The sequence below is a fragment of the Tubulanus polymorphus genome, chromosome 2, assembly GCF_964204645.1.
Source record: "Tubulanus polymorphus chromosome 2, tnTubPoly1.2, whole genome shotgun sequence".
Taxonomy (NCBI): domain Eukaryota; kingdom Metazoa; phylum Nemertea; class Palaeonemertea; order Tubulaniformes; family Tubulanidae; genus Tubulanus; species Tubulanus polymorphus.
The window spans coordinates 17,523,868-17,549,572 of NC_134026.1; the positions used below are offsets into that span (position 1 = coordinate 17,523,868).

Below are 25,705 nucleotides of genomic sequence, written 5' to 3' on the forward strand. Positions count from 1 at the left end.
GGCCTTCCACACGGCCAGCATTTCTTGGAAATTTATGTTGTTGGTGGCCTCGTAGCGAGACCATCTCCCGGCTTTGACTCGGTTCTCCAGATGTCAGTGCTTCATCTAGCCAAAAATGGAGGGGCGGTCTGCCCCGCCCCCGAAAATAGCCGCCCTTGTGCCCTTCAGATGTGTCCCATGCTCGCCCTTGTGCCCTCATCACTTGCCGTAGGTCCGCCCTCGAGTCACGAGTAATGAGTCAGGGCTTTCAAAATAAGCTTTCGCACCCGACTGTAAGTAAGAATCGTGCGACGGCTATGAAATATCTCGTATGATATCAACGATAGTAGCTCATGTGATCAGTGGTTATATTTAAATGTACTGCAGTCAGTGTGCATCGTGTGAAAACGTGCCTCAGACGCGTGGCCTAGTCTTAGTTTCCAAGAAATTGGCTGCCTTCCAAACTACTGCCAATCATTCTAGCGACTGCCGTTATAAAGCTGGTAGTGTATATTCGATGGATTGTTTCGTTTTGAACACATCGTGATGCTCTGGATCTTTTTATCTAGACTATTAGACAAATTCTATATACACAAGGTGAAAAACTTTTTTCGGTGAACTCACAGAGAGACTTGGAGAGACAATTAGTTTGAGTGGCCTAATAGCAAAAATGTGTTCTTAAGCTGGCTGCCTACCAATTATCAACAGTCACTCGCCAATCACTAACACTATCAATTTAAATCAATTAATTTGAAATTTCTAAGATTAAAAATATGCAATTTCATGTAGGTCTATACACTATTGCTGGCTTTTTTTCGCTGTATCATTTGCTTTTTGAGATTGCTTTTTTCTGCCATTTTTTGTCTGCAACTGGTTTTCCAAATAATTTTGAAAGCCCTATCTGATTATTTTTGTTCATTAACAGGCATAGGTGTAAGGATGTACTGTGGTCAAGTGTGTCACTCATGACAAGAGTGAAACATAGTTTCTAGTACTCAATTGTAGTTGGGGGTACCTCGATTCTATGCAATAGGGAACATTGCAGGTTGCCCCTAAAACGGACGTGAGTGCGTTATTATGTGCCCGTGCTCCAATGGAATCACGCGTAAAAATGCCCTTATTTGAAATCAGCACCCTGCCCTTTTTTAATACTAGATGAAGCACTGGATGTGCCCCCCATCCTTGGTGACTGGCATCCGTGAATACACGAACTGGAGCCTCTAACGGGGCTAGTGACACCCCGCGCCAAAGATTCGTAGTTGCCGCCCACCACTGAAGATCCAGACTTAGATCGGTTGGAGGTACGGGAATCAAGGTCTCCCAGTTGCCCTTCGACCGAGACCAGAAGACCTTCCAATATTGTTGCAAGCGCTTGCTTCTGAGGCGGCCTAAGGGCACCACCAGACCCATGGAGCTGATGGAGCCTAGAGGCCGTGACCAGTAACGAGCTGTTCTCGGGGTTGTGGACACTCCCGCTACAGCTTCTTGAAGATTGGGTACTCGAGCCATAGACGGAAAGACTTTGCCGATTCGGAGATCGAAGTCCATGCCGAGATAAGTGAACTGTTGGGCCAGTGTCAACTGAGATTTTTCCCTGTTTACGCGGAACCCTAGCTGATGGACTAAGTGCAATACTGAGGTCATTGCCTCCCGACATTCCTGATCCGAGTTTGCGACTATTAACCAGTCGTCGAGGTAAACTAACAGTCGAACACCCCTTGACTGAAGTACCTTCTGAACTGACTTGACCAACTTGGTGAAAACCCACGGGGCCGTACTGAGGCCAAATGGAAGAGACCTGAATTGGAACTGGCGGCCTTTCCACTTAATCCTGAGAAATCGCCGAGATTTTGGGTGAATTGGAACCTGAAAGTAAGCATCTTTCAGGTCCAACGAAGCCGCCCATTGACCCGGACAGAGCCCTTGAATCACGTCCTTGGGTTTGGTCAACCGGAACCTTGGAATGTCTAGGTGCCGATTGAGGGATGACAGATCTATCACCGTCCGTTGACCCCCTGTGGCCTTTGGTACCATGAATATTCGAGAAAACCAGCCGGGAGAAGTTTCGTTGCAAACTGGTTCTATCCCTCCCTTCTCGGCCAATTCCTTGAGAGCCGGAGAGATTAAGGCCTCCTGACCTGGTTTTGGTCGCATGTCGGGAGGCCCGGTCGCCTTAGGAAATGGAGACGGTAGCCACGAGACAACCCGGGAGGGCCAACCGTCTCCGAAAAGGTCGGACCAGTGGGTTGCTGCCTGCTGCAGACAACCTCCCACTGGTCCCAAGAATTCCAAGTTTTTCCGAAAGGAAGAGCCCCTTTTTGGAGCCTTCCCCTTGCCTCGATACGAACCGGAACTGTTAAGGCTGGACGAGGCTTTACACGATTGTTGAAGTTGCGCGCTAGTTCTCCAACCGGCATCCGAAGCCGCCTGAGAAAGCGCTGAAGTTTGAGATGGTCCTGTTTGCATCCGTGCCGAACCTTGCGCCGCCGGCGTCGGACCAGAACGCTTTCCACACGGAGTTCAGGGGTTGGACTTGGCCTGGACCTCCCGAATCTTCCTCAGCTCTGCGGAAACCGGAGCACACCAACCGGAGAAGAGACGTGAAGACTTCCCCAATGGAGCTCTCAGCAAAGCATTGGACACCATATCCGGTAGACTAGTTTTGGAACTGGAGTCCATAACTGACTGACGGGAGACTAACACAAGATTAGCCTGACCCCGAACTGACAACGGAATTACACGCGAAACAGACCGAGCAAAAGATTGGATAATCCGGTCCATTCCCTCCAGTTTTAGGGCAACTGACTCTGGGTCGGAGCCCGCATGAACAGCGGCGTGAGTCTCGCGAAGCTCACCCGTCAACACCTTAAGTGCCATATCCTAAAACGAACCAACCCTGGTAAGATTCTCCAGGATTGACGTCATGGCCACCAAACCGGACTTAGGCAAACAAATACCCGACTGTGCTGTAACAGTATCCGGGCTGATCAAAGTATAATCAGCATCCAGGCAGTTATGACTGTGATCCACAGCACCTGGAGTTGCGTAATACGCCGAGCAAATGCGCCTATAGGTGGATCGGTTGAACTAAAATATTTCCCAGATTTCATACCCCGTTCTGGAGGGGGAAATGAAAATGTTCCATGATAACGAGTTTAAAATTTTCTCTTCAAATACATGAAAATCCTTCTGAGTCAGGAATTTTCCAGTATCCCGACGATCATGCCGACTTCGGTGATGGTCCCTCGAACGGGATCGAGACCTACTAGAAGAATCGCCTTCACCGCTAACCGACATCGACGAACGATGAGAAGACCGACAGCGAAACTTCCTACAATAACGATCGTAATCCCTCTCGCGATCAAACCTTGATCTGCGAGGAGATCTTGGGCGTTTATAACGCTCACAGCGTCTAGATCTAGTGGGAGAGCGAGCTCTAACCCCGAGCGACGATCAGAATCAGACGATGAACGAACCGGATGTTTTGAACCGGATGACGTCTGGACCGGACCGGTGCCCGAACTGGACCGATGCCCGACCCGGACCGGACCGGTACCGACCGAACCGGTAAGGGCCCTTCCCGACTACCGCGGCGCGCGCTCGGTTCAGAACATGTAGTCTGAACCGGCCGACGCGGCCGAACCGGTGAACGACCAGAGACCGGTGAATGACCGGAGACCGGTGCCGGTGAACCAGCGTTCCTCCCCGGTGAACGGAGTTGGGAAGCCGATCGTACCAGAACGACCGGCGACCGCTCCGCTATACGATTAGAAATAGAAATAGAGACGTCGGTTGGCACGTCAGCCGGGAAGAAACCAGGGATAACCCCCTAACCGAACGGACTCACCGTTATGAGAGTGGAAACTCCCTAATATCCTAATTCCCAGATTTTTATGCGAAAAAATTCCAACGCGTTCTACTGCTAGAACGCCAAGAAAAAAGATGGTGGAATTCGCCGGTGGCTAAATGCAATACCGCAGGGCCGGGTCGTATAGAAAAACCATTGGCGATCAATCCAAATTTAGAAAATATTGGCAAAAACCATAGGAAAGGGTACAGTACTCGACGGAAATACCCCATTGTTATTTCATCAATTGTTATTATCAGTATCTCCTATTCAGTTTTTGTTATTCAAATCATTAATTGTGGAAAATATGGTAGGTACATACACTTTATATGCAATTGCAAATTGACAGAATAAGTTCATACAACTGCCACCAAAGGGACAGTACGGTTAAATAACCATAACTTTTTTGATGACCGAAATGTATTAGTTCAAAATAAGTTCATTTTCCATCAATTTCTATCTAATTTTGATTTGTTTAGCGTTCACATCTAAAATTTTGCTAACAAAATATGCCAAGTTACCACTATAATATGGAAATACTAAGTTATTCTATAATACAACGCCCCCTGGTGACCATATGGAAAGCCCAATGAATTTGAAACTAACCATAATCATAGAGCATATCATTAGCTACAACCTTTCAATCGATCATGGTAACAAAATATGCCTAGGTGCCAATATAATAAGGGAATACTTGTGTTATTGCATTCCATATACAAAAACCAATGACCTTGGATCTCACCACAATTATAGACCATGTCATGAGCTAGAACTTTCCAATTGATTGTGGTAACAAAATATGCATAGGTACGAATATAATATGGAAGTACTATATTATTGAATTGTTCAACGCCCCATGATGGCAATTTACAAAACCAATGACTTTGAAACTCAACACAATCATTGAACATGTCAGCAGCTACAATTTTGTAACAATTTGATTGCAGTAACAAACTATGCCTAGTTACCAATATAATATGGAAATACTAAGTTATTCTAGTTATTCAACGCCCTATTTTGACCATACGCAAAGCCCAAGCTACAACTTTGCAATTGATTATGGTAACAAAATATGTCTAGGTACCAATGTAAAAGGAAATACTAAGCTATTCTACTTTTCAACGTCCCCTGGTGACTATGTGGAATAACTAATGACCTTGAAACTTCCCACATTGAACATGTCATGAGCTACAACTTTTAAATTGATTGTGGTAACAGAATATGCATGGGTACAAATATGATATAGAAATACTCCAGTTCCAAAGTTATTGCATTGTTCAATGCCCCCTGGTGGCCATATACAAAACTAATGACCTTGAAACTAATGACTCACTACAATCATAGAAAATGTTATAAGCTACAGCTTTCCAATTGAATGTGGTAACAAAATATGCTTAGGTATCAATATAATGTGGAAATACTTTCTTCCACCTACGAATGAGTACTGATGACACCTGGATGGCCGCCAATTGCGTCATAATTGGCCTATCAAAAATACCTGTCTCAGGTCTAAATGATCTCTTTTTAAAGAATACCCATCACAAATTGCAATGAAAAATGGCAAACCATTAGGAAGTTACAGGACTCAGAATTCAGGCCAAAATTGACATTTTTGGGCCACAAAAAAAGGTCACAGGACGGCCATCTTAAGTCCGATCGACAGAATTTGGCGAACAACAATGGCTACCAGTCAGCCATCTTTAACCTGAGAGGGCCAGTTTTTGGGCTTAAGATGTGTCTCGGGTAGTTACATGTATAAACCAAATATCAAAACATTTCCTTGAAGCGTCTTCAAAACTTCCCAAAATAACTAGATTCAGTCTAAACGGACGAACGAACGAAAAGTGAACGCAATAGCCCGCTGGGACTAAAGTCCCAAGTGGGCTAAAAACTAAGAGGACCATAAGGCCCTGTAAGCATGCTTAATTCTCCTAAGCTTAAAATTATTATATTACATCTCGAATGTTGCTAAAGACGACTGATTCCCCGCACCAACTGAAACACCTGAGTGTATAATACACCCTGCGCATATGTCGACCCGTTTTCGAAGTCAAAAAATGAAAAATACAATCAGCTTCCAGCGGCCTTGACCTTTGACCTAGTAGACCCAAAATGAGTTACCCACAATCTCTGGGATAACTCATCCATCAAATTTCACCTAGTTACCTTAAATTGTTTATGAGTTAGAGCCCGATAATGAAAAATATAAAACAGCATCCAGTGACCTTGACCTTTAACCAACAGGACTCGAAATCTTATCAGTTAGCCACAGTCTCTAGGATAACCCATCTGTACAATTTCACTAAGCCTAAGTTATTTTGATATAGTTATCTATGAGTTAAGAGCCTGAAAATGTAAAATACAAAACAGCTTCCAGTGACCTTGACCTTTGACCAACAGGACCCGAAATCTTATCAGTTACCCACGGTTCCTAGATCCATAGAATTTCATTAAGTTAACTTAAAGGGTTTATGAGTTAGAGCCCAGAAATGATATTTACAAAATGGCTTGCTGTAACCTTGAACTTGGACCCAAAATCTCATCAGTTACTAACCTCATCTAGTCCAAAACAATTGTAGAATTTCAGGAAAATCTATCAAAGGGTTTAGGACAGATGGACGGAAAGACAACAAAGTGAGTAAATACAGTATGCCCCCCACAATGCATTGTGTGGGCATAAAAAAAGGAAAGAGTCAGTGAATAACATCATGTCATATTGCTTAGTTCATGCAAATATAATAACCGACTAGAAAAATGTCGATTAAAATAAGCGAAGATCAATCAATTTGAGATTGATAACTTCACCTGATTTAGGCTTTCACATCCCTGAGTTGATGCCTCGGATGCACACGTTAGCATGCCTTCCAGGGATGAAAACGGCCCATATTGAAAGTCGGAAAATATTTTCAGAATTTTTTTGGGGAACAAAAATCAGAAACTTTTAGCCAAAAAACTTACTTCCTTTTGGTCAAAACGTTAATAGTTTGGGCCTGAATTAGAGCCGCTTTTTGAATGAGACGCCATATTGGTTTCTCCGACTCCACAGTTGTACTAACAACTGCCGAAAACCGTCTTAAGGAGCACTCCTAACTACGGAGCGCTCCGATGTGACGCCCGCGATTGAGATGATTAAAGCGATTGAGGTGATTTACACTGTTCTCAGGAATAAAGAAAATGTTAGAAAAGGTCGGAAATCCATCTATGGTCAGAAGACTTTCATCCCTGGCATTCTCACTCACGCGACACATATATTTATTACAGCTAAACAAACTAAAGCACAGGTTGATACACAAGCCAACTTGAATCATGTATTTGGATTCAGGAGCCAAGGCAATGCAGTAGATTTCACTCTGAAAAGTCATCATTTCAAATTTAACTAGGGCCAATAAAATGCACCAGTCAAATGAATATAATTTATAAATAACCCATATAACTAACACAAGCTTAGTTGCATTGGTTGTTCGTCCGTACAGCACAAGTAGTACGTGCATATTTATGAGCACCTACTATAGGCCTCCCGTAGCAAGTGCATGTTAAGTATGCGTCTTGCATCATTGATTTCGCGAATGAAATTTCCTGCATACAAAATAACAAGCATTCCCGGCAGTTGCACTAAGGTGATAACATAAACCTGATTGACACTAGAAATAATCCAACCGCCATACAAATGCAACAGGGGCAACAAGTGGACTGTTGAGAATTTTCCACAAGATTTTACCATAGCTCATCCTTGCTCAATGCTAGCTTAACCGATTTGACTTGTATGAAATTAGGCAAACATGTTTCTAGATTACTGGTAAATCTTACAAGTTCAGAAGTGGCGCAACTTTCATTCTTAATTCACGGCTTAATTATGGTTATATTTAACTTGAGTTAGAGAAGAAATCAAGCGTTGATGTGAACTTAGTGAACCTGGCAGCTCTAAGAAGAAATTTGTAGCATTGCAAGTAGGCCTATATTATGGAATGATAAAATAACTAGGGTGACCATCTAGTCGAAAAACCAATCAAGATTCAAATAACATTTTATGGGTTTGACTTATACCACGGAACATGTACTCACATTTACGGTAACAGTTTGAGTCTGACCACCAATCTGAATTTGGAACGGTTGCTGAACAACTTGTTGATCTATCAGAGAATAGAATGATTTACTTTTAAACAATACTGTACTATATATATGTACATGTTCAGTAACTAACCAGTTAACAATAGCATTTATTGTTATGAGAACGTGATTCCCGGATTCTACCCAGTACGTACTTTGAACTTGCACCTGTTGTGTTGTGGTAGACTGTGTCGTATTCTGTTGTTGTAAAGCTGCTTGGTGTTGTTGGGCGATCTGGAAGTAATACTGCACTTGGTCTGGTAAAACTCCCGCTCTCTGAGTATCTTCCTACAAGAACAAGAACAACAACAAAAAACAAAACACCAGTTTGGTAGCCTTTCTATATCAGCATCAGGATTAATTGAGATATGTATGCTGGTACTACATACCGCTCTTTTTGCCGGTTTTATGTCATCACGAGGAACGATGTCGATCAAAAAGTCAAATTGATCAAATTTTGTGATTGCCATTGCTATATCATTTCGCTGCAATGATAAAGAAATCATAATAGTAGATACAAAATGAAATTTAGAATAGTAAATTTCAGCATTTTGTTGTTCTACTTCAACAATAAGTTATCCTGATGAATGTAGTTAAACACAACCCAGGTTTTATCACCATGTCTGAACGGGCGATGGGGAACCAGGCTACAATGGCTCTGATATGGACTAAAAAAAGCGTTCATCTGTTTATGAGTGAGTTTATGGATACTGATAACAACAATCATTCTGATTTAGTAGCCCCAAGGTGGCACATAGTCCTAGTGACCTAGATGCATAGGCCTGTAGGATAAGCAATTCTGATTATTTTAGGTGAATAATGCAGAAATTGTTTCCAATCTTTTCATAGACTGATTCTGAAGAGAACACGAATGACAGCTTTCATCAGCACCTGTGCAGTATGAAGCACCCAGGGGTCACCCGACCCAACATTATGACACTCATCAAATTTCAAGTTCTTTGTTTTCGTACCATATTTTTGTGAAATACATTGTTCAAATAAATTTCTTATTTTCGTTATATCAATAAAAATAGGTGTAACTATCTATTTTAGAATCGAAATCGACTCCTTATTTTGAAGACTACTTATTTCCCAGGCTTCCATTCCAAAAATATTCTCAGGGAATTTCAAATCCAAGACGGTAGACCTTGGTGACATGACCTCAACGCACCAAACTGAATGAGCGAAAATTATTCTGAAATGTAGCCCTATATCATATCTCAAATTTGGTGTATAGCTTGTTTATTTAGGTTGAGTAGATTCTGAGTAATGCTAAGTAATGCTATTAGTAATGCTCTGAGTAATGCTATTAATTGTAGACACAAGTTTTATCCAAAAATCATATATAGTACAATGCAAAATGGTCAGTCTTGAAAGGGTTAAGCGTTTTTTCAATATGGACCCAGGTGGCCACATTTGGAACCATAACTAGAATTTCAAAAGGTATGTACCTCCGATCAATTCCCACATTCCAAGGTATACAAAACAAGATGCGAATGCCCTCTTAGTCAGGAGATTAGTGAAGTCTCAGTCAGCCATCTTGGATGCTCTATCAGGAAAACTTTTTGAGTTGATGACAAAAATGTATTATAATTTACGAATCCTAAGTTGGCCACCTTGGATGACATCATGACCTAGTTAGTCATGTGATAGGTCATGCCAGCCAGTTGACATATGAAATATGATAGCTCTTTCTGGAAAAAAGTTTTGAGTTGATGACCAAAATGTATAGTTTCATAATCAAAGATGCCCACACCAGTTGGCCATATAGGGTGATATCATGGCCCAGTTTGACATTCATGACCAGCATGACCCATTTCAAATTCTCAGATGTATTAAAGATATGGATCAATGAGGGCTTCTGAGTACAAATCCTTGGTCAACTTTCACTCGAGTTTATTCAGTATTTGTAGATCTAAGGTATCTTAAGGACATTCTGTTTATTCTGATGCACAGATTGGTATGGGTAAGAAAAATTATGTACTCTTTTGAGAAAAAAATTATTATAATCTGTGGAGTAACAACAGGGTTGCAAAATGTACCTGTAATGTTCTTCGTTTGTTGTCTTCAGTATGAACCCAAGCTCTCAGTGACAGTTCACTGATGAATATCTCTGCAGCTTTTGCGAATAAGACAGGTGCTTCAGCGCTTATCATCTGAATAGAAAATATAAAGAATTTGTATAGTATGTGTAAATGTGTATTATCAAACATATGTGTATTATCAAACTTATGATATTCATAATACAAATATGATTAATTTCATTGGTCCCCAATAATTTGGATTAAGTGGGGTTTATGGTATACTTCTAGGTGGCTCGTGTTATACTTCAATTAGGAAGAATTAAGGCCAAAAAATTGATAACCAAGTTCTAGTCACACCTAGCTGTCCTGATTCAATTAAGATTAGCCTATGGAAAACCGCATATAACATCGAACTAGTCGCTGGAATTACCAATGACATTTTCGTATGGTTTTTAGTTAGTAATCACCAAATTGCCCTGTATCGGAGTTCATGAAATAGCCAACAATCACACTGAATTTCATAAAAATCCAGAAATTTGTTACTTGTTTTTAATGCTGGTTGCTAGATTTCACAATAAAACTGTTTATATATAAAATCAATTGAATACATACATATGTACTTAACTAGAGTAGCTCATGGGGGTTCTGTATGCACTTTTAGGTCCAGAGACAAACTCCTCAGAAATCAACAAATTAGAGGTCTGGCAACAACGATTTGGTGTCATGTTTTTCATTGAGGCCACAATGGCCGAACTGGCAACACCCCCTTTATCGCATGGCCTTATATACCCGCGAGTATGTATCTCCATAACCGTTAGTCCTAAAGGGTCAAACGACCACTCACGATGCGCAGAAAGGCCGTATTATGGGGAGTTGGTAATACATTTATATCTCCAAAAAGTAATACTTTCCAAGATACTTCACAAATACTGATTTCATGGGTATTGATATATAGAAATTCATGCATGCAGTTCCTATGTAGCAATTAGGTCAGAAGATATTATTAGGGTTTCCTGACTTTCGTCGAAAACCCTCTTGAAATTCTGTTGATTATCATTATTATATATTTTCCGCCGATTTTGTCAAATAAAATTCATCTTCATTCAGATTCGGTAACTGACAGCTTCGAAACGAAATGTATAAATTGATACTGTAATAACGGTCTCTCTGAACCAACAGATTGTCTGAATGTACTTTCCATCCTATTTGAAACTTAAAATTACTTATTAGGTTACTGTAAATAAAGAATTGAATTGAATTGTTAGACACCAAGCACCGGCGAAATAACAGTTTGTGACGTCATTTAGTAAGTAAATAAAGGAGGGCTCCGAGAATTTCCAAATCACGGGGGACTATACTGGGGTTAGACCATTTAACCAAAAAGAGGATTGCTCCGATAATATCCAAATCATCTCATTTTATTTTTATCATCGAATACCCAGTAATTAATTTTTCCTTTCGATCACATGCATCCAGAAAACCCGTTATCGCTGCTTTGCAGCTATATTTGTTGTCATTGATTTTTTTTACATGGTCTCAATGAACCTGATAGACAAAAAGCAGACTCGGGAGTTTATAATGGGTTTATATATATACAATTATAACAACAAAGATAAGGGTCGGCATTTAGGCTGCATTTTGGGGCCTGTTTATTAAAAAAGAAATGATTAGTTTATCTGCTCCCAACGAAAGAAATGACAACAATGGCAATTGTAACTCCGCGCTTGCCTGGTCTAGTGTGGCAGGGTTTTGTACCGTGACAATCTTGATGCAATTAGGTTCGAATCCCTGCTGGGGGAGGATGAATTATCTTTGATATCATTTATACCTTAACATCTTCATCCAGTTTCATAATCTTTTTAATCCTTGCAAGTGGTAATTCCTGAGTCTTAAAATCATTCTAAAAAAGAGTAAAACAATGAATAATTAATTGCCAACCAAAATTTAAATAGGCCAACAGTAGACTGCTGGGGCTAGTTGCACAGTCGTGACTTAAGTTCTAAAGTGGTCTTTAATCTTAAGACAGGTCTTAAGTTGTTAGATTGGCTATAGAACTAAGTTGGTCTTAGTCTACTCTTAAGTCTAAGCCATGACTATGCAACCGGCCCCTGATCAGATCCAACATAGATATTTGTTTGATTTTCTAAATCCTATACTCCTATAGGCATACAGTGTTTTCAATAAGAGCCAGGTCCCAGGTCCCAGACCCGTCTGTCGTTTGTAAAGGACCTGCCTGTTTTTTTCAAAACAGCTTTCATTTACAGGACTGTGACATATTATGGGACCCTCCTGTTTTTCAAAGGAACCTGGCTTGTTGTTAATTTCTTATTGAAAACACTGGGCATATGGAGTATTGATCCTCAACTCATAGACATCACTCAAATGAAGTACGACAAACAGCCGAATCCTACTTCATTTTGGAACAGTTAAATCTAGATTTCTAGATTTCTATATAGATTTCTAATCCAGATATAATTTATGGCCCACTTACATATAGGCCATATAGGCCCTAAAGGTAAGTAAAATATGGTGTTTAATCCAGATCTGTATAAAAGGGATTAATTGCTTAGATACTCAGTGTTCTCCACAGGGTCAAAGTAAACGTAAAAGTTTGGTGAGCACGCAGTGGTATGAGAACCTTGCCCAGAAGTAGCTCCTTCTGAAATGCAATTTCTCTACACAGGGGCGCATCCAGGTTTTGGAAAAAGGGGGGTTGCGCACATTGGATTTAGGGTGACTACTTAAGACATATTTTTCCGGCCATGATATTAGCAACAGGGGGTGTGGGAAATTTTGAAAAATTTGATTTATTTAGATGCATTCCAAGCACTTTCTTGACGTATTGGCCCCACTCCGCGAGGTTGCGCCACCACGCGGGATTAACGCGAAGTAGCAGAAACGAACATGGCAACCTTTATCAACGTTAGAAATTGTACGTGAATTTCAGCTGTTAGGGTTTCAAGGCACAATTTAACTACGTGATGTGATATGGCGATGTTTATAAATGATAATGCCGCAGTGAAGCTGGTCACGAACTGTCCTGATTGAGTTTACAGCGGCCAAAAACATATAAATTTGCATAGTTACATAACTTTCCTATTTGCTGTGAATTACAGATGAAACATGAAACCTGAATGGCCGTTTACAAAAACATTATAGCAATTACAATTGAAACATAACAATGATATACAACTTTAGTTAAAATTATGGCCATTTCTAAAATTATATTACTAATTTGTAGTCAGTGCTGCACATTTGGTTTTGAAACAATAATGAGGGGTGGTAGGTACGGTAGTCATCAATTCAAGTCATTTACTACATGTTACTTCCGTGTTATTGAAAATCTCGCGAGAATGGCGCAACATTGAACCTGGCAATAAATGCCAAATATCATTGTATTTTTTTTGGTACATATATTCATAATTTATCCGCCATAAAGTGCCGATAAACAATTGCATGTTTACGATCAGTATGTTCGGCCACAATGGTTGCCTGTTGGGAAGCGATTCTTTTTTCACAAGAGAGTTTCGGCCATCTTGTTTGCAGTGCGCATGCTTCCCATTCTGTTTGTAAAGACAATCCACACGTGTGCACTTCAATTGCTGTATCAGCATTCGCGGCTCTCAACCTACAAACAAAACAGCATCAAATAGCCTACCAGAACCTGCGGCAACCTGGGTACCTTTTCTACGATTTTACATCTACATGATTTTACATCTACATCTCAATTTCTGACACCGTTTTCGCATTTTTTATTCGTGTATCTAGTGTTTATCAGCATACAGGGCTTAACCACTGGTTAAGATGGATCTTTGAACATATGAAACATTTTGAAATATTGATTTTTTGCCACATATGTTATTCATATATTTCAACTCATAAACTTTTGGAGGATTTCATTAAAGAAATAGTCATTAAGCCTCCAAATGATCGCACATGCGATCGGCCACCCCGCTCGTGCTTGAAATGGAAACTAGGGGTCCAGGGACACCATGCCCACTTGGGAAGTGGTTTCAAATGCTCAACAATCTAACAATTTCAATATTCAATGCCCTCTGGTGACCATATACAAAAACCAATGACCTTGAAACTCACCAAAATCATAGAACATGTCAGCAGCTATGATTTTGTAATTGATTGTGATAACAAAATATGCCTCGTTACTAATTTAATAAGGAAATGCTAAGTTATTCTACTATTCAACGCCCCCTGGTGACCATATGCAAAACGCAATGACCTTGAAACTCACCCCAATCATAGAACATATCATGAACTACAACTTTGCAATTGATCATGGTAACAAAATATGCCTTGGTACCAATCTAATAAGGAAATACTAAGTTATTCTACTATTCAACACCCCCTGGTGACCATATAGAATAACTTATGTCCTTAAAACTCACCACAATCATAGATGATGTCATGAGCTACAACTTTGCATTGATTGTGGTAACAAAATATGCATATATAGGTACAAATATAATATAGAAATACTAAGTTATTGTATTATTCAACGCCCCTTGGTGGCCATATACAAAAACCAATGAACTTGAAAATCACCACAATCATAGAACACGTTATGAGCTACAACTTTCCAATTGATTGTGGTAACACGATATGCTTAGGTATCAATGTAATGTGGAAAAACTTTTTCCCACCTACGAATCAGTGCTGATGACACCAAAATGGCCGCCAATTGTGTCATAATTGGCTGATCAAAAATACCTGTCTCAGGTATAAAATATCCCTTTTCAAAGAATACATATCACAAATTGCAATGAGAAATGGCAAACCAGTAGGCAGCTACAGAACTCAGAATTCGGGCCAAAATTGACATTTTTGGGCACTAAAAAGGTCATAGGACGGCCATCTTGAGTCCGATCGACCCAATTTTTCTTAAGCTGATGGGCCCTTGGGGGATACATATACAAAACATCAAGGTAATTGATCAAAGCGTCTTCAAAATTTCCCTCAAAAAGTTCAAAAATGTGTAAAAAGTGCTGATTTTGGTGAACAACAATGGCTGCTAGTCGGCCATCTTGATTCTGACAGGGCTAGTTTTTGGGCTGAAGATGTGTCTAGGGTAGATACATGTGTAACCCAAATATCAAGACATTACATTGAAGCGTCTTCAAAACTTCCCAAAATAACTGAATTCCGTCTATGAACGGACGGACGAAAAGTGAACGCAATAGCCCGCTGGGACTAAAGTCCCAAGTGGGCTAAAAATTAGTATCTCGTACAATGATGAGTGATCGAAAGTAGATGAAATCTAAATCATTCGATTCTTTCAAAAAAATGCATTGGAAAATGTGGTTTGGAAATAAACTGAATTTCTTATTTCCTCATTTCACATGTTGCCGCTCCCTGGACGTATTAACTACACTAACTATGATTGTTGTGTGCTGGCCACAAATGCACACAGATTACACTACACTGCCCATTAAACACCCATCTACCCACAGCTTTGATATAACCATCCTATAATCTAGTTTGTTTCTCCCTTCAAGGTCATAGGACGGCCATCTTGAGTCCGATCGACCCAATTTTTCTTAAGCTGATGGGCCCTTGGGGGATACATATACAAAACATCAAGGTAATTGATCAAAGCGTCTTCAAAATTTCCCTCAAAAAGTTCAAAAATGTGTAAAAAGTGCTGATTTTGGTGAACAACAATGGCTGCTAGTCGGCCATCTTGATTCTGACAGGGCTAGTTTTTGGGCTGAAGATGTGTCTAGGGTAGATACATGTGTAACCCAAATATCAAGACATTACATTGAAGCGTCTTCAAAACTTCCCAAAATAACTGAATTCCGTCTATGAACGGACGGACGAAAAGTGAACGCAATAGCCCGCTGGGACTAAAGTCCCAAGTGGGCTAAAAATTAGTATCTCGTACAATGATGAGTGATCGAAAGTAGATGAAATCTAAATCATTCGATTCTTTCAAAAAAATGCATTGGAAAATGTGGTTTGGAAATAAACTGAATTTCTTATTTCCTCATTTCACATGTTGCCGCTCCCTGGACGTATTAACTACACTAACTATGATTGTTGTGTGCTGGCCACAAATGCACACAGATTACACTACACTGCCCATTAAACACCCATCTACCCACAGCTTTGATATAACCATCCTATAATCTAGTTTGTTTCTCCCTTGGTTGAAATTAGGAATAAAATATGCTCACCACTTCACTATTTTCAGTATGTTGACCTGAAGTCACACCACAGGCACGTAGAAGAACAGTAATCAGTGCTTCATCTAGCCAAAAATAGAAGGGCGGTCCGCCCCGCCCCCGAAAATAGCCGCCCTTGTGCCCTTCAGATGTGTCCCATGCTCGCCCTTGTGCCCTCATCACTTGCCGTAGGTCCGCCATCCTGCCCTTGTCAGTCACGAGTAATGAGTCAGGGCTTTCAAAATAAGCCGACGCATCCGACTGTTAGTAAGTTTCCTGCGACGGCTATGAAATATCTTGTATGATATCAACGATAGTAGCTCATGTGATCAGTGGTTATATTCAAATGTTCTGCAGTCAGTGTGCATCGTGTGAAAACGTGCCTCAGACGCGTGGCCTAGTTTAAGTTTCCAGGAAATTGGCTGACTTCCAAACCACTGCCAATCATTCTAGCGACTGCCGTTGTAAAGCTGGTAGTGTATATTCGATGGATTGTTTCGTTTTGAACACATCGTGATGCTCTGGATCTTTTTATCTAGAGTATTAGACAATTTTTTTTTTATACAAGGTGACAAACTTTGTTCGGTGAACTCACAGAGAGACTCGCACAGACAATTAGTTTGAGTAGCCTAATAGCAATAATGTATTTTTAAGCTGGCTGCTTACCAATTATCAACAGTTACTTGCCAATCACTAACACTAACAATTTAAATCAATTAATTTGATATTTCTAAGACTAAAAATATGCAATTTCATGTAGGCCTATACACTATTGCTGGCTCTTTTTCGCTGTATTTGCTACTTGAGATTGCTTTTTTCTGCAATTTTTTTGTCTGCAACTGGTTTTCCAAATCATTTTGAAAGCCCTATCTAGATTAACTTTTGTTCATTGACAGGCATAGGTGTAAGGATGTACTGTGGTCAAGTGTGTCACTCATGGCATAATCAGATTTAAACATAGTTTCTAGTCCTCAATCGTAGTAGGGGGTACCTCGATTCCATGCAATAGGGAACATTGCGGTTTGCCCCTAAAACAGACGTGAGTGCGTTATTATGTGCCCTTGCTCCGATGGAATCACGCAAAAAAATGCCCTTATTTGAAATCAGCACCCTGCCCTTTTTAAATGCTAGATGAAGCACTGAGTAATCCATGGGAGGAGGTAACATGGGAAAACCAAAACAGCCCAACAGAGGAATGAAAAAAATTGCCTAAGTAAACTGACATTAACATAATCATTTTCAAAAATAGAAATATAAAATCTACAAAATTACACTGTAGGGCAGGGTTCCGGAACTGTATGTATTACAAAGGACAGACAGGGCAAATAAAATACTAATTTGACCCGAGCCTGATACGTGCCAGTTTTGCATATTGCAGGCTGAAAGGTGCTAACATGAAATTCAAGATGACTGCCCTGATGGCCTCCATTTTTGATAGGGGCACACATCTCACTAGCCCCAATCCTCACACTGTGTTTTCGTGAAAATCCATCTAGAATTTTAGGCTGTATAATGCTAAAAAGAAATTCAAGATGGCCACCCTGGCAGCCACATTTGATGGTCAATGACCTCCATGTTCAATAGGGGTGTAGAGCTTTCCGGTCCCTATCCTCTAACACCAACGTTCATGGAAATCCATCAAGAATTGTGCAACAATCCAAGCTGCCCAAGTGACCATATTTGATGACAGACAACTTCCTTTTTTGATAGGGGCACTGATCTCCCATGCAAAAACCCACCCACATCATTTTATAAAAATCCATCATGAATTTTAGGTTCTACCATGCTTATAAGAAATTCAAAATGGCTGCCCTGGCGGCCATATGATGGCCCATGATATCCATTTCATTTTCAAAAAGGGTGAACATCTCACCTGCCACAATCATCACAATGAGTTTAAGAAAAGTTCAACAAGAATTGCAGCCTGTATGCTTCATTTACAAGGTGATCTGGAATCATAACTTTTTCAAGTATTTAGCAACACCTGGTGACCAAATGGCATATCATGTGCTCTTGAAAAATTGCGCAGGCGCATTCCATTAACTATATATATATCTGCAACACATTTTCTTTTTAAATCAGCTTCATTTAGATGTTCACGTGACACCATCTTTTTCATACTTTGTAGGCCCCCCTATTTAGTATTCAAGAAAACAAATATGGCCACCAGTCAGCCATTTTGGATCCAATGGTGAAATAAAACGCAAGTGCACAACAACATTTCCAACCCCACATATGTGTAAAGTAACAAAATGATTTCAAATCTTGTCTGGGTGTCTCCTAAACTGTTCACAGACAGACGATGGACTGACGTTGATTCCAATGTACCCACCTACACTTCGATGCTGAGGTAATGAAATATGTCCATGATATAATTACGCACATTTTAAGCAGGATAGACAGCCTGCTGTACTATAATGGAGAACACTGGGTCCCCCAAGAATGCAAATAAAGCAGACTCTTAGACTAAGTGACTTAGACTCTAAGGCTAAGTGATGAACTTACGGGCATGAGACCACGGATTTCTGTTGAGGTACGCTGCCAAAAAGAATTCAACATTTGACTGGCTTCTGTAGTTTGTACCGACGATGTACTCTGGAATGTTGCATTATCGGTTGTTGCCATGCTCTAGAAAAATCATAGATGAGAAAAATAATTAGGAAACTTTATTGACCATTCAAATCTGGGTTCCTACAGGACTAGGCCTACTACCAATTTAAAATTTTTTCAAAATCCTTACTGAACCACAGGCACTGTTTTTCTAAACTCTGTGTAGGCCTATATTATTCTTTAAAAACTGCCCTCTGCCTATTGGCCGGAAAATCAGCCAATCACTCAAAATCAGCCAATCGCAGATGATATACGGTAAAATAACTTTTTCTGGACTGGCAAAATAACCACTTCCTTAAATGATTAAATGTTGTCGCTCAAAGCATTCATAAAATTGGATTATTTCATAAGGTATCTGCGCGCTGCTTGTTAGTAAATTTAAGCCATTAGCCTAATTGTGGTGTCAATAGAAAGTATATTTTTGAAGCGTTACTTTTTTCAACCGTGTTTTGGCACTTGCACCTTGTCATCAATCCCAACAACTTGCCAATCCGATTAAACTTACCACCAACGTCAACGATTACAGGGTTCATAGCCTCAAGATCAACCAAAATTCAAGGCCATTCAAGGCAATTTGAGAAGCACATTCAAGGCTTTTTACCCACATGAAAAACATTTTTACGTCAATATTTCCTTGCTTCATCCATTCAAAAACAATTAACACAGCTTGAACAGGGTTCATTATGCCACTGCTGACCCAAAATCACCGAAATTTACCTGTATTGAAGGATATCCAAAAAGTCTTCACTGAAAGGGGTTAAATGAAGTGACTCGATGATTTGAAAGTTTAACAATATGTTTCCATGCCTACGTATAAAATTTCAGTTGGTATGCATGGATACATATTGTTGAACTTTCAAATCATGGAGTCTCTTTTCTAGCAGGAACCCCTCTCAATGAAGATTTTTTGGATATCCTTCAATAGTTTCAAATGGATTAAAAAATGATGACTTAGGTCGACTGCCTGTCCTTTCTGGTCCTATTAAGACCTTTATCAGGTATGTACTACCAAAAATTAGCGAGCTAGGCCACCCGGAATGCTCTCAAGTCAGGTTGAAATAGACATTATGAATCATTAGGTTAACTCCTGTCTGTAGTTTATTGCGATGCAACAACTGATTTTAGTGTCAAATCAAACCTCTCTTTGTACTCAAATAAATCAATTATTTTGTAGTTACCTTGTTGATCTTGAAAACGTGTTTTATAATAATATTTTTGATGATTTAAATCGGGAACCGGAGAATTTTTTGATTTGATTTGAATTGGTTGCCACAATCGGGATTTCCAATACGGACTAAATTACTAGGGAACAACAACGCCGCAACATAAGTAGTAGTGTAGGCTAAGCTGAGGCCTACTAATGAAAGATCATTGATTGCATGCAGGACTTTCGAAAAATCACGAAAATATCACAGTCTTACTTGAGATTGAGGAGATTTACAAGTAAAAAAACACGGAATACCGGTTTCATTTAATCAAAACCCCTTCGGTTAGATCTATTTCCTACTTTCTAGGTCCGAGGTATCATGAGTCTGATGACATCATCAATGACTTTCAAGGTCGTGTGGAGCTTGACCGCCCCGCCAAAACCCGGTTATAAGCCGGTGTAATTCGACACAGATTCAAGATGGCGACTCCACAAGGGGGCGCCACTAAACGATAGCTTCACCAACGTACGACCTCAGGAGCGCTCCGTCGAGGTTTTGAGAATCACCAAGATATCGTGGGTATCCTCGGTATCATCGGTATCACAGGTAACCTGGAGGCTCACAGGCCGGGAGACAGGTATCATCGGTATCGTTCGTATCACAGGTACCCTGGGGTCACACATGCCATGAGACAGGTATCCTCGGTATCGTAGGTATCACAGGTATCACAGGTAACCTGCCGAGGCTCACAGGCCGTGAGACAGGTATCCTCGGTATCGTTGGTATCACAGGTAACCTGGAGGCTCACAGGCCGTGAGACAGGTATCCTCGGTATCACAGGTATCGTTGGTATCACAAGTAACCTGGAGGCTCACAGGCCGGGAGACAGGTATCCTCGGTATCGTAGGTATCGTTGGTATCACAGATAACCTGGAGGCTCACAGGCCGGGAGACAGGTATCCTCGGTATCGTAGGTATCGTTGGTATCACAGATAACCTGGAGGCTCTTAGGCCGGGAGACAGGTATCCTCGGTATCGTTGGTATCACAGGTATCACAGGTAACCTGGAGGCTCACAGGCGCCATGAGACAGGTATCCTCGGTATCGTAGGTATCGTTGGTATCACAAGTAACCTGGAGGCTCACAGGCCGGGAGACAGGTATCCTCGGTATCGTTGTTATCACAGATAACCTGGAGGCTCACAGGCCGGGAGACAGGTATCCTCGGTATCGTTGGTATCACAGGTATCACAGGTAACCTGGAGGCTCACAGGCGCCGTGAGACAGGTATCCTCGGTATCACAGGTATCGTTGGTATCACAGGTAACCTGGAGGCTCACAGGCCGTGAGACAGGTATCCTCGGTATCACAGGTATCGTTGGTATCACCGGTACCTTGGGGTCCCACAGGCCGGGAGACAGGTATCCTCGGTATCGCAGGTATCGTTGGTATCACAGGTACCTTGGGTCCCACAGGCCATGAGACAGGTATCCTCGGTATCGTTGGTATCACAGGTATTACAGGTAACCTGGAGGCTCACAGGCCGGGAGACAGGTATCCTCGGTATCGTTGATATCGTTGGTATCACAGGTAACCTGAGACTCACAGGCCATGAGACAGGTATCCTCGGTATCGTTGGTATCACAGGTAACCTGGAGGCTCACAGGTCGTGAGACAGGTATCCTCGTTATCGTAGGTATCACAGGTAACCTGGAGGCTCACAGGCCGGGAGACAGGTATCCTCGGTATCGTAGGTAACCTGGGATCTTACAGGCCGTGACACGGGTATCCTCGGTAATTAATCAGTACCGGTATATATTGGTATTTAGTCCTAGCGTTTTAGCGATTTAGTCCTAGTGTTAGATGACTCATCGCAACAGGGATGACTCCTAGTAACTATCAGTAATGTACGTAAAAAGTGAAAAATACAAAAGATATATTCGATGTATATATTTAATTCCAGTTTCATTTTCCATCTATTTCATTATTCATATTTCATTATTTTCCATCATATTTTCCATGTATTTCATTATTCCATCTATTCCATTCATTCATTTCCTTCGCAACCTTGTTGTAGGCGGTGCCTGCGATAAACCATCGCTTAATTTATCAGCCTTACGCTGAAAATAGAAATCATGAGCCAATCGGTACAAACAATGAAATTCCTGTATGTAGCAAAGACATTTTTCATTTCCCTACAAATGAATAAATCGCCTTAATTAGGCAGTGAATAAAGTTTTTTCATTTCATTGATTGAGATAAAATAAATACCTTTGCTTTGGCTTTTGTGCGCTTCGGTTGCACGTTGGTTGCACGACTTTGTTTCCCTTCCTGATTCTAAAAAGTAAAATAAAACGTGTCATGATATCACTCTTCGCCAACTAAAGGAAATAGGTTAATGAAATGAAGTTATCTATTATCAATACCTTTTCAATCGCTTCAACCTGCTTCGGCGGCATGTCATTAGCTTTTCCTTCTTCATTCTAAAACGTGAAACAAAACGTGTCATGATATCACGCTTCACCAACTATAGGAAATAGGTTAATGAAATGAAGTTATCTATTATCAATACCTTTTCAATCGCTTCAACCTGCTTCGGCGGCATGTCATTAGCTTTTCCTTCTTCATTCTAAAACGTGAAACAAAACGTGTCATGATATCGCTCTTCACCAACTATAGGAAATAGGTTAATGAAATGAAGTTATCTATTATCAATACCTTTTCAATCGCTTCAACCTGCTTCGGTGGCATGTCATTAGCTTTTCCTTCTTCATTCTAAAACGTGAAACAAAACGTGTCATGATATCACTCTTCACGAACTATAGGAAATAGGTTAATGAAATGAAGTTATCTATTATCAATACCTTTTCAATCGCTTCAACCTGCTTCGGTGGCATGTCATTAGCTTTTCCTTCTTCATTCTAAAACGTGAAACAAAACGTGTCATGATATCACTCTTCACCAACTAAAGGAAATAGGTTAATGAAATGAAGTTATCTATTATCAATACCTTTTCAATCACTTCAGCTTGCTTCGGCGGCATGTCATTAGCTTCTCCTTCTTCATTCTAAAACGTAAAAGAAAACGTTGTAATTTCATGTGTTATGATTTTTCTCTACAGCAACTACAGGTAATAGATCTAAATACCTTTTCAATTGCTTCAGCCTGCTTCAGCTGTATATATATCATCGTCGTTGACCGGACTCACTGAAATGCACATAGAAAAAAGAAACTGCAATGTCGGTGTCGTTTTCAAGGTGACATTTGTTGATTTAGTAGTCTGCTTGTTAAAAATTTTACCGTTTCTTTTGGTTGCTTCGACGTTTTGAAGTCCTAGAAAAATGATCAATTTGTTGAATTGTTATCATATTGTATTTCTTCGAATATGATTTTCATGTGCCAATTTTGTGCCAAGTATGTATTTAAACTTACTTTTCTTCAATGCAGTTCGAGTATCGGCTTCAAAATTGCTTAGGTAAATGCAGCTACACTTACTCGTGGCGCATGTCGATGGAATTACCTAAGACATAAAATGAAGTAACATGTTGAAACTATCGTTTACGATTTAATAGACCTTCTTTGATTGAAGTCAACTGAAATGAATAAAAAACCATACTAACAGAGTAAACAGCGCTCTCAGGTGAATCGACCGGCAAAAAGCGCCTCGGGACATTTGTTTTTCCACTCTTTTTTGCGAATGTTTTTGCCGCTGTAATAAAGCTCTCTGGTAATTCCTTTCGGTGAGTTGAGTTTTTAATACAAATGGCATCGATGCCATCGCACTTCGAAAATCGCACCATTTGTTGAACCTAGGTTAAAAGTGACACTCATATCATTTAGACTAGATCACACACTTATCATGCACATTATTTATAATTAATCCTTGGCATTTGTGTATAATTTGTGAAACACCAATACTTACAACCGATAAAACATTCACATGTACGAATTCGAGGAGAACTGCAGCAAAACGCTCAAATGAAAGTTCTTTGTCGAAGCAAAGTCTTTTTTTGCAAAATTAGTTTTCAGATGTCGAGGTGAGAGATCTGCCAGTCTTCTAAAATGTAGAGCGAAATGTAAGATGCAATAAGAAATGGTCACTATATCGATATGATTAAAAACTGATTTCTTTGTCGATTTTGATCTTTTTTGAATCTGGTTTTTTTCCACCACTTACCTTTACAGGGCTTTCGGCCGCTTGTTCTGTATTGATATACGGAATGAGCTTTTGAGTAAAAAACTCATACACGTCATGCTCATACTCCTGCCAAAGGCCACAGCTTTTCAGGATCTGAATGAAAGCGATAATATACATGATATGCAATTACAATGTTGGTTTCCTCGTTAAGAGCAGTAACAGCAATGTATACACTTACCACCATTTGCATGGTATACACCAAACAATATGGTGTTACAACTCTGGAGTGGCATTTCAGCTGTTCGGCGAAAGTCGGCATTACGTCGTTAACGTTGGCTTTCACACCTGACCATGCCGAAATGGCCAGACCTGTAAGAAACAAGATTAGTTAATCGCCCTGTAAGTGAAAGTGAAACTTGGACTGGGATGATCCGAGTAAACTTACCCACAGACGCAGATGCACCATCAATTAGCGTTGGCAACTCGTGAAATACCGATGCCGAAGACAGTGCCGGTTCCTCAAACGGGATCACGATGGCTCGCGTGTATACCCTAGTGAAAAAGGAAAATAATAGTAAATTCATTGCGACTTTAGTTTAAAAACTTAAGAGACAAGCATCAAAATTTTGATGAACTTACCTTCGGTGCGGTGCTACGGACTGGTTTGTAGTAACAATCAATGTCGTATTCGGCTGTTTCATACCGCGCGACATAGTTCCACTGTACGGCCTATTGAAGAGATCAATCGTAGGATCATCCAATTCCTTCGACAGGGTTGGGTCATCGACTGCCACAGGAATATCCGTTTCGCTCAAAAGATCCAACAACTTCTCCTTGGTTGCCCGGGAAATATACTTATTCGGGCGCCCGAAAATCCCAAGAAGCGATTTCAATGACAGCGTTTTTCCGGTTCCCGGTGCACCGATAGCCACCGTCAGAGGACAGCCGCCATACAGTTCAACTATTTCCCGATAGTGCAACGACATTATAACCACTACTAATCATTAGAAGGGCTGGACAAAAATTATGCCTCAAGACCTGTCGCAATAAAGTCAATAAGTTTCTCAACGGTTCCACGGAAAGTGGCTTTGAAATGACACAAGCCAGTTCATTTTTGGCAACATTTGGCCTTTGATATATGTCTGACACCCAGACAACGTCCGTACTTGGTGGTATGAAAACACCGTCCTCGTTCAAGAACAGGTCGTTCCCAAGAATCCAAATTCCGTCTATTTTACCGATGCGGAATGCCGCTCTCCGAGACGGGATCGCGCCGCCTTCCCGCTTCTTATACTGGAAGAGTCTGGCTAGCCTTGAATCACTCAAAGACAGTGATAGATGAAAAAAACGCACGTTTATCTGCTTCATGAAAATTTGCTTGTTCATCGTTGACTCCGAAGTGATGAAGCAATCCCTATATTAAGAAATGAAAATATTAATTGGCTTAGCATTTTATCTTCATGTTTTAGCCGATAATTCAGTTTCTAGAATATTTGTAATATTTAGTATATATATAGTTATATATTATATTGCATATACATTTTGTTGAAATAATATTTATAGAGTAATGGCATAGCCGCAAAAAATTAAGTATAAATCACCATTGCTTCGTTAGATATTATACAATGCACCACTGGAGTGACGTAAAAGGAAAAAAACGAAACTGTGCAGATC

General features: G+C 40.4%; 1 protein-coding gene across 6 annotated transcripts in view; it reads right to left on the reverse strand.

The window, feature by feature from the left end:
- Positions 1 to 20,269, reverse strand: part of LOC141900032 (nuclear transcription factor Y subunit gamma-like) — a 35,784-nt gene extending 15,515 nt beyond the window's left edge. For 2 of the 6 annotated variants that reach the window (XM_074786728.1, XM_074786727.1), the window contains exons 1-7: positions 18,642 to 18,764; positions 16,149 to 16,671; positions 11,786 to 11,857; positions 9,976 to 10,089; positions 8,323 to 8,418; positions 8,089 to 8,221; positions 7,889 to 7,956 (exon numbers count right to left, since the gene is read on the reverse strand). In XM_074786728.1, coding sequence (XP_074642829.1) covers positions 7,889 to 7,956; positions 8,089 to 8,221; positions 8,323 to 8,418; positions 9,976 to 10,089; positions 11,786 to 11,857; positions 16,149 to 16,337 — 672 coding nt within the window. In that variant the 5' untranslated portion in view covers positions 16,338 to 16,671; positions 18,642 to 18,764. Of the gene's footprint in view, positions 1 to 7,888; positions 7,957 to 8,088; positions 8,222 to 8,322; positions 8,419 to 9,975; positions 10,090 to 11,785; positions 11,858 to 16,148; positions 16,672 to 18,641; positions 18,765 to 19,924; positions 20,098 to 20,167 lie in introns of those variants that run through there. The other 4 variants (XM_074786731.1, XM_074786729.1, XM_074786730.1 and 1 more) reach the window with 4 other exon arrangements.
- Positions 20,270 to 25,705: the final 5,436 nt, after the last annotated feature.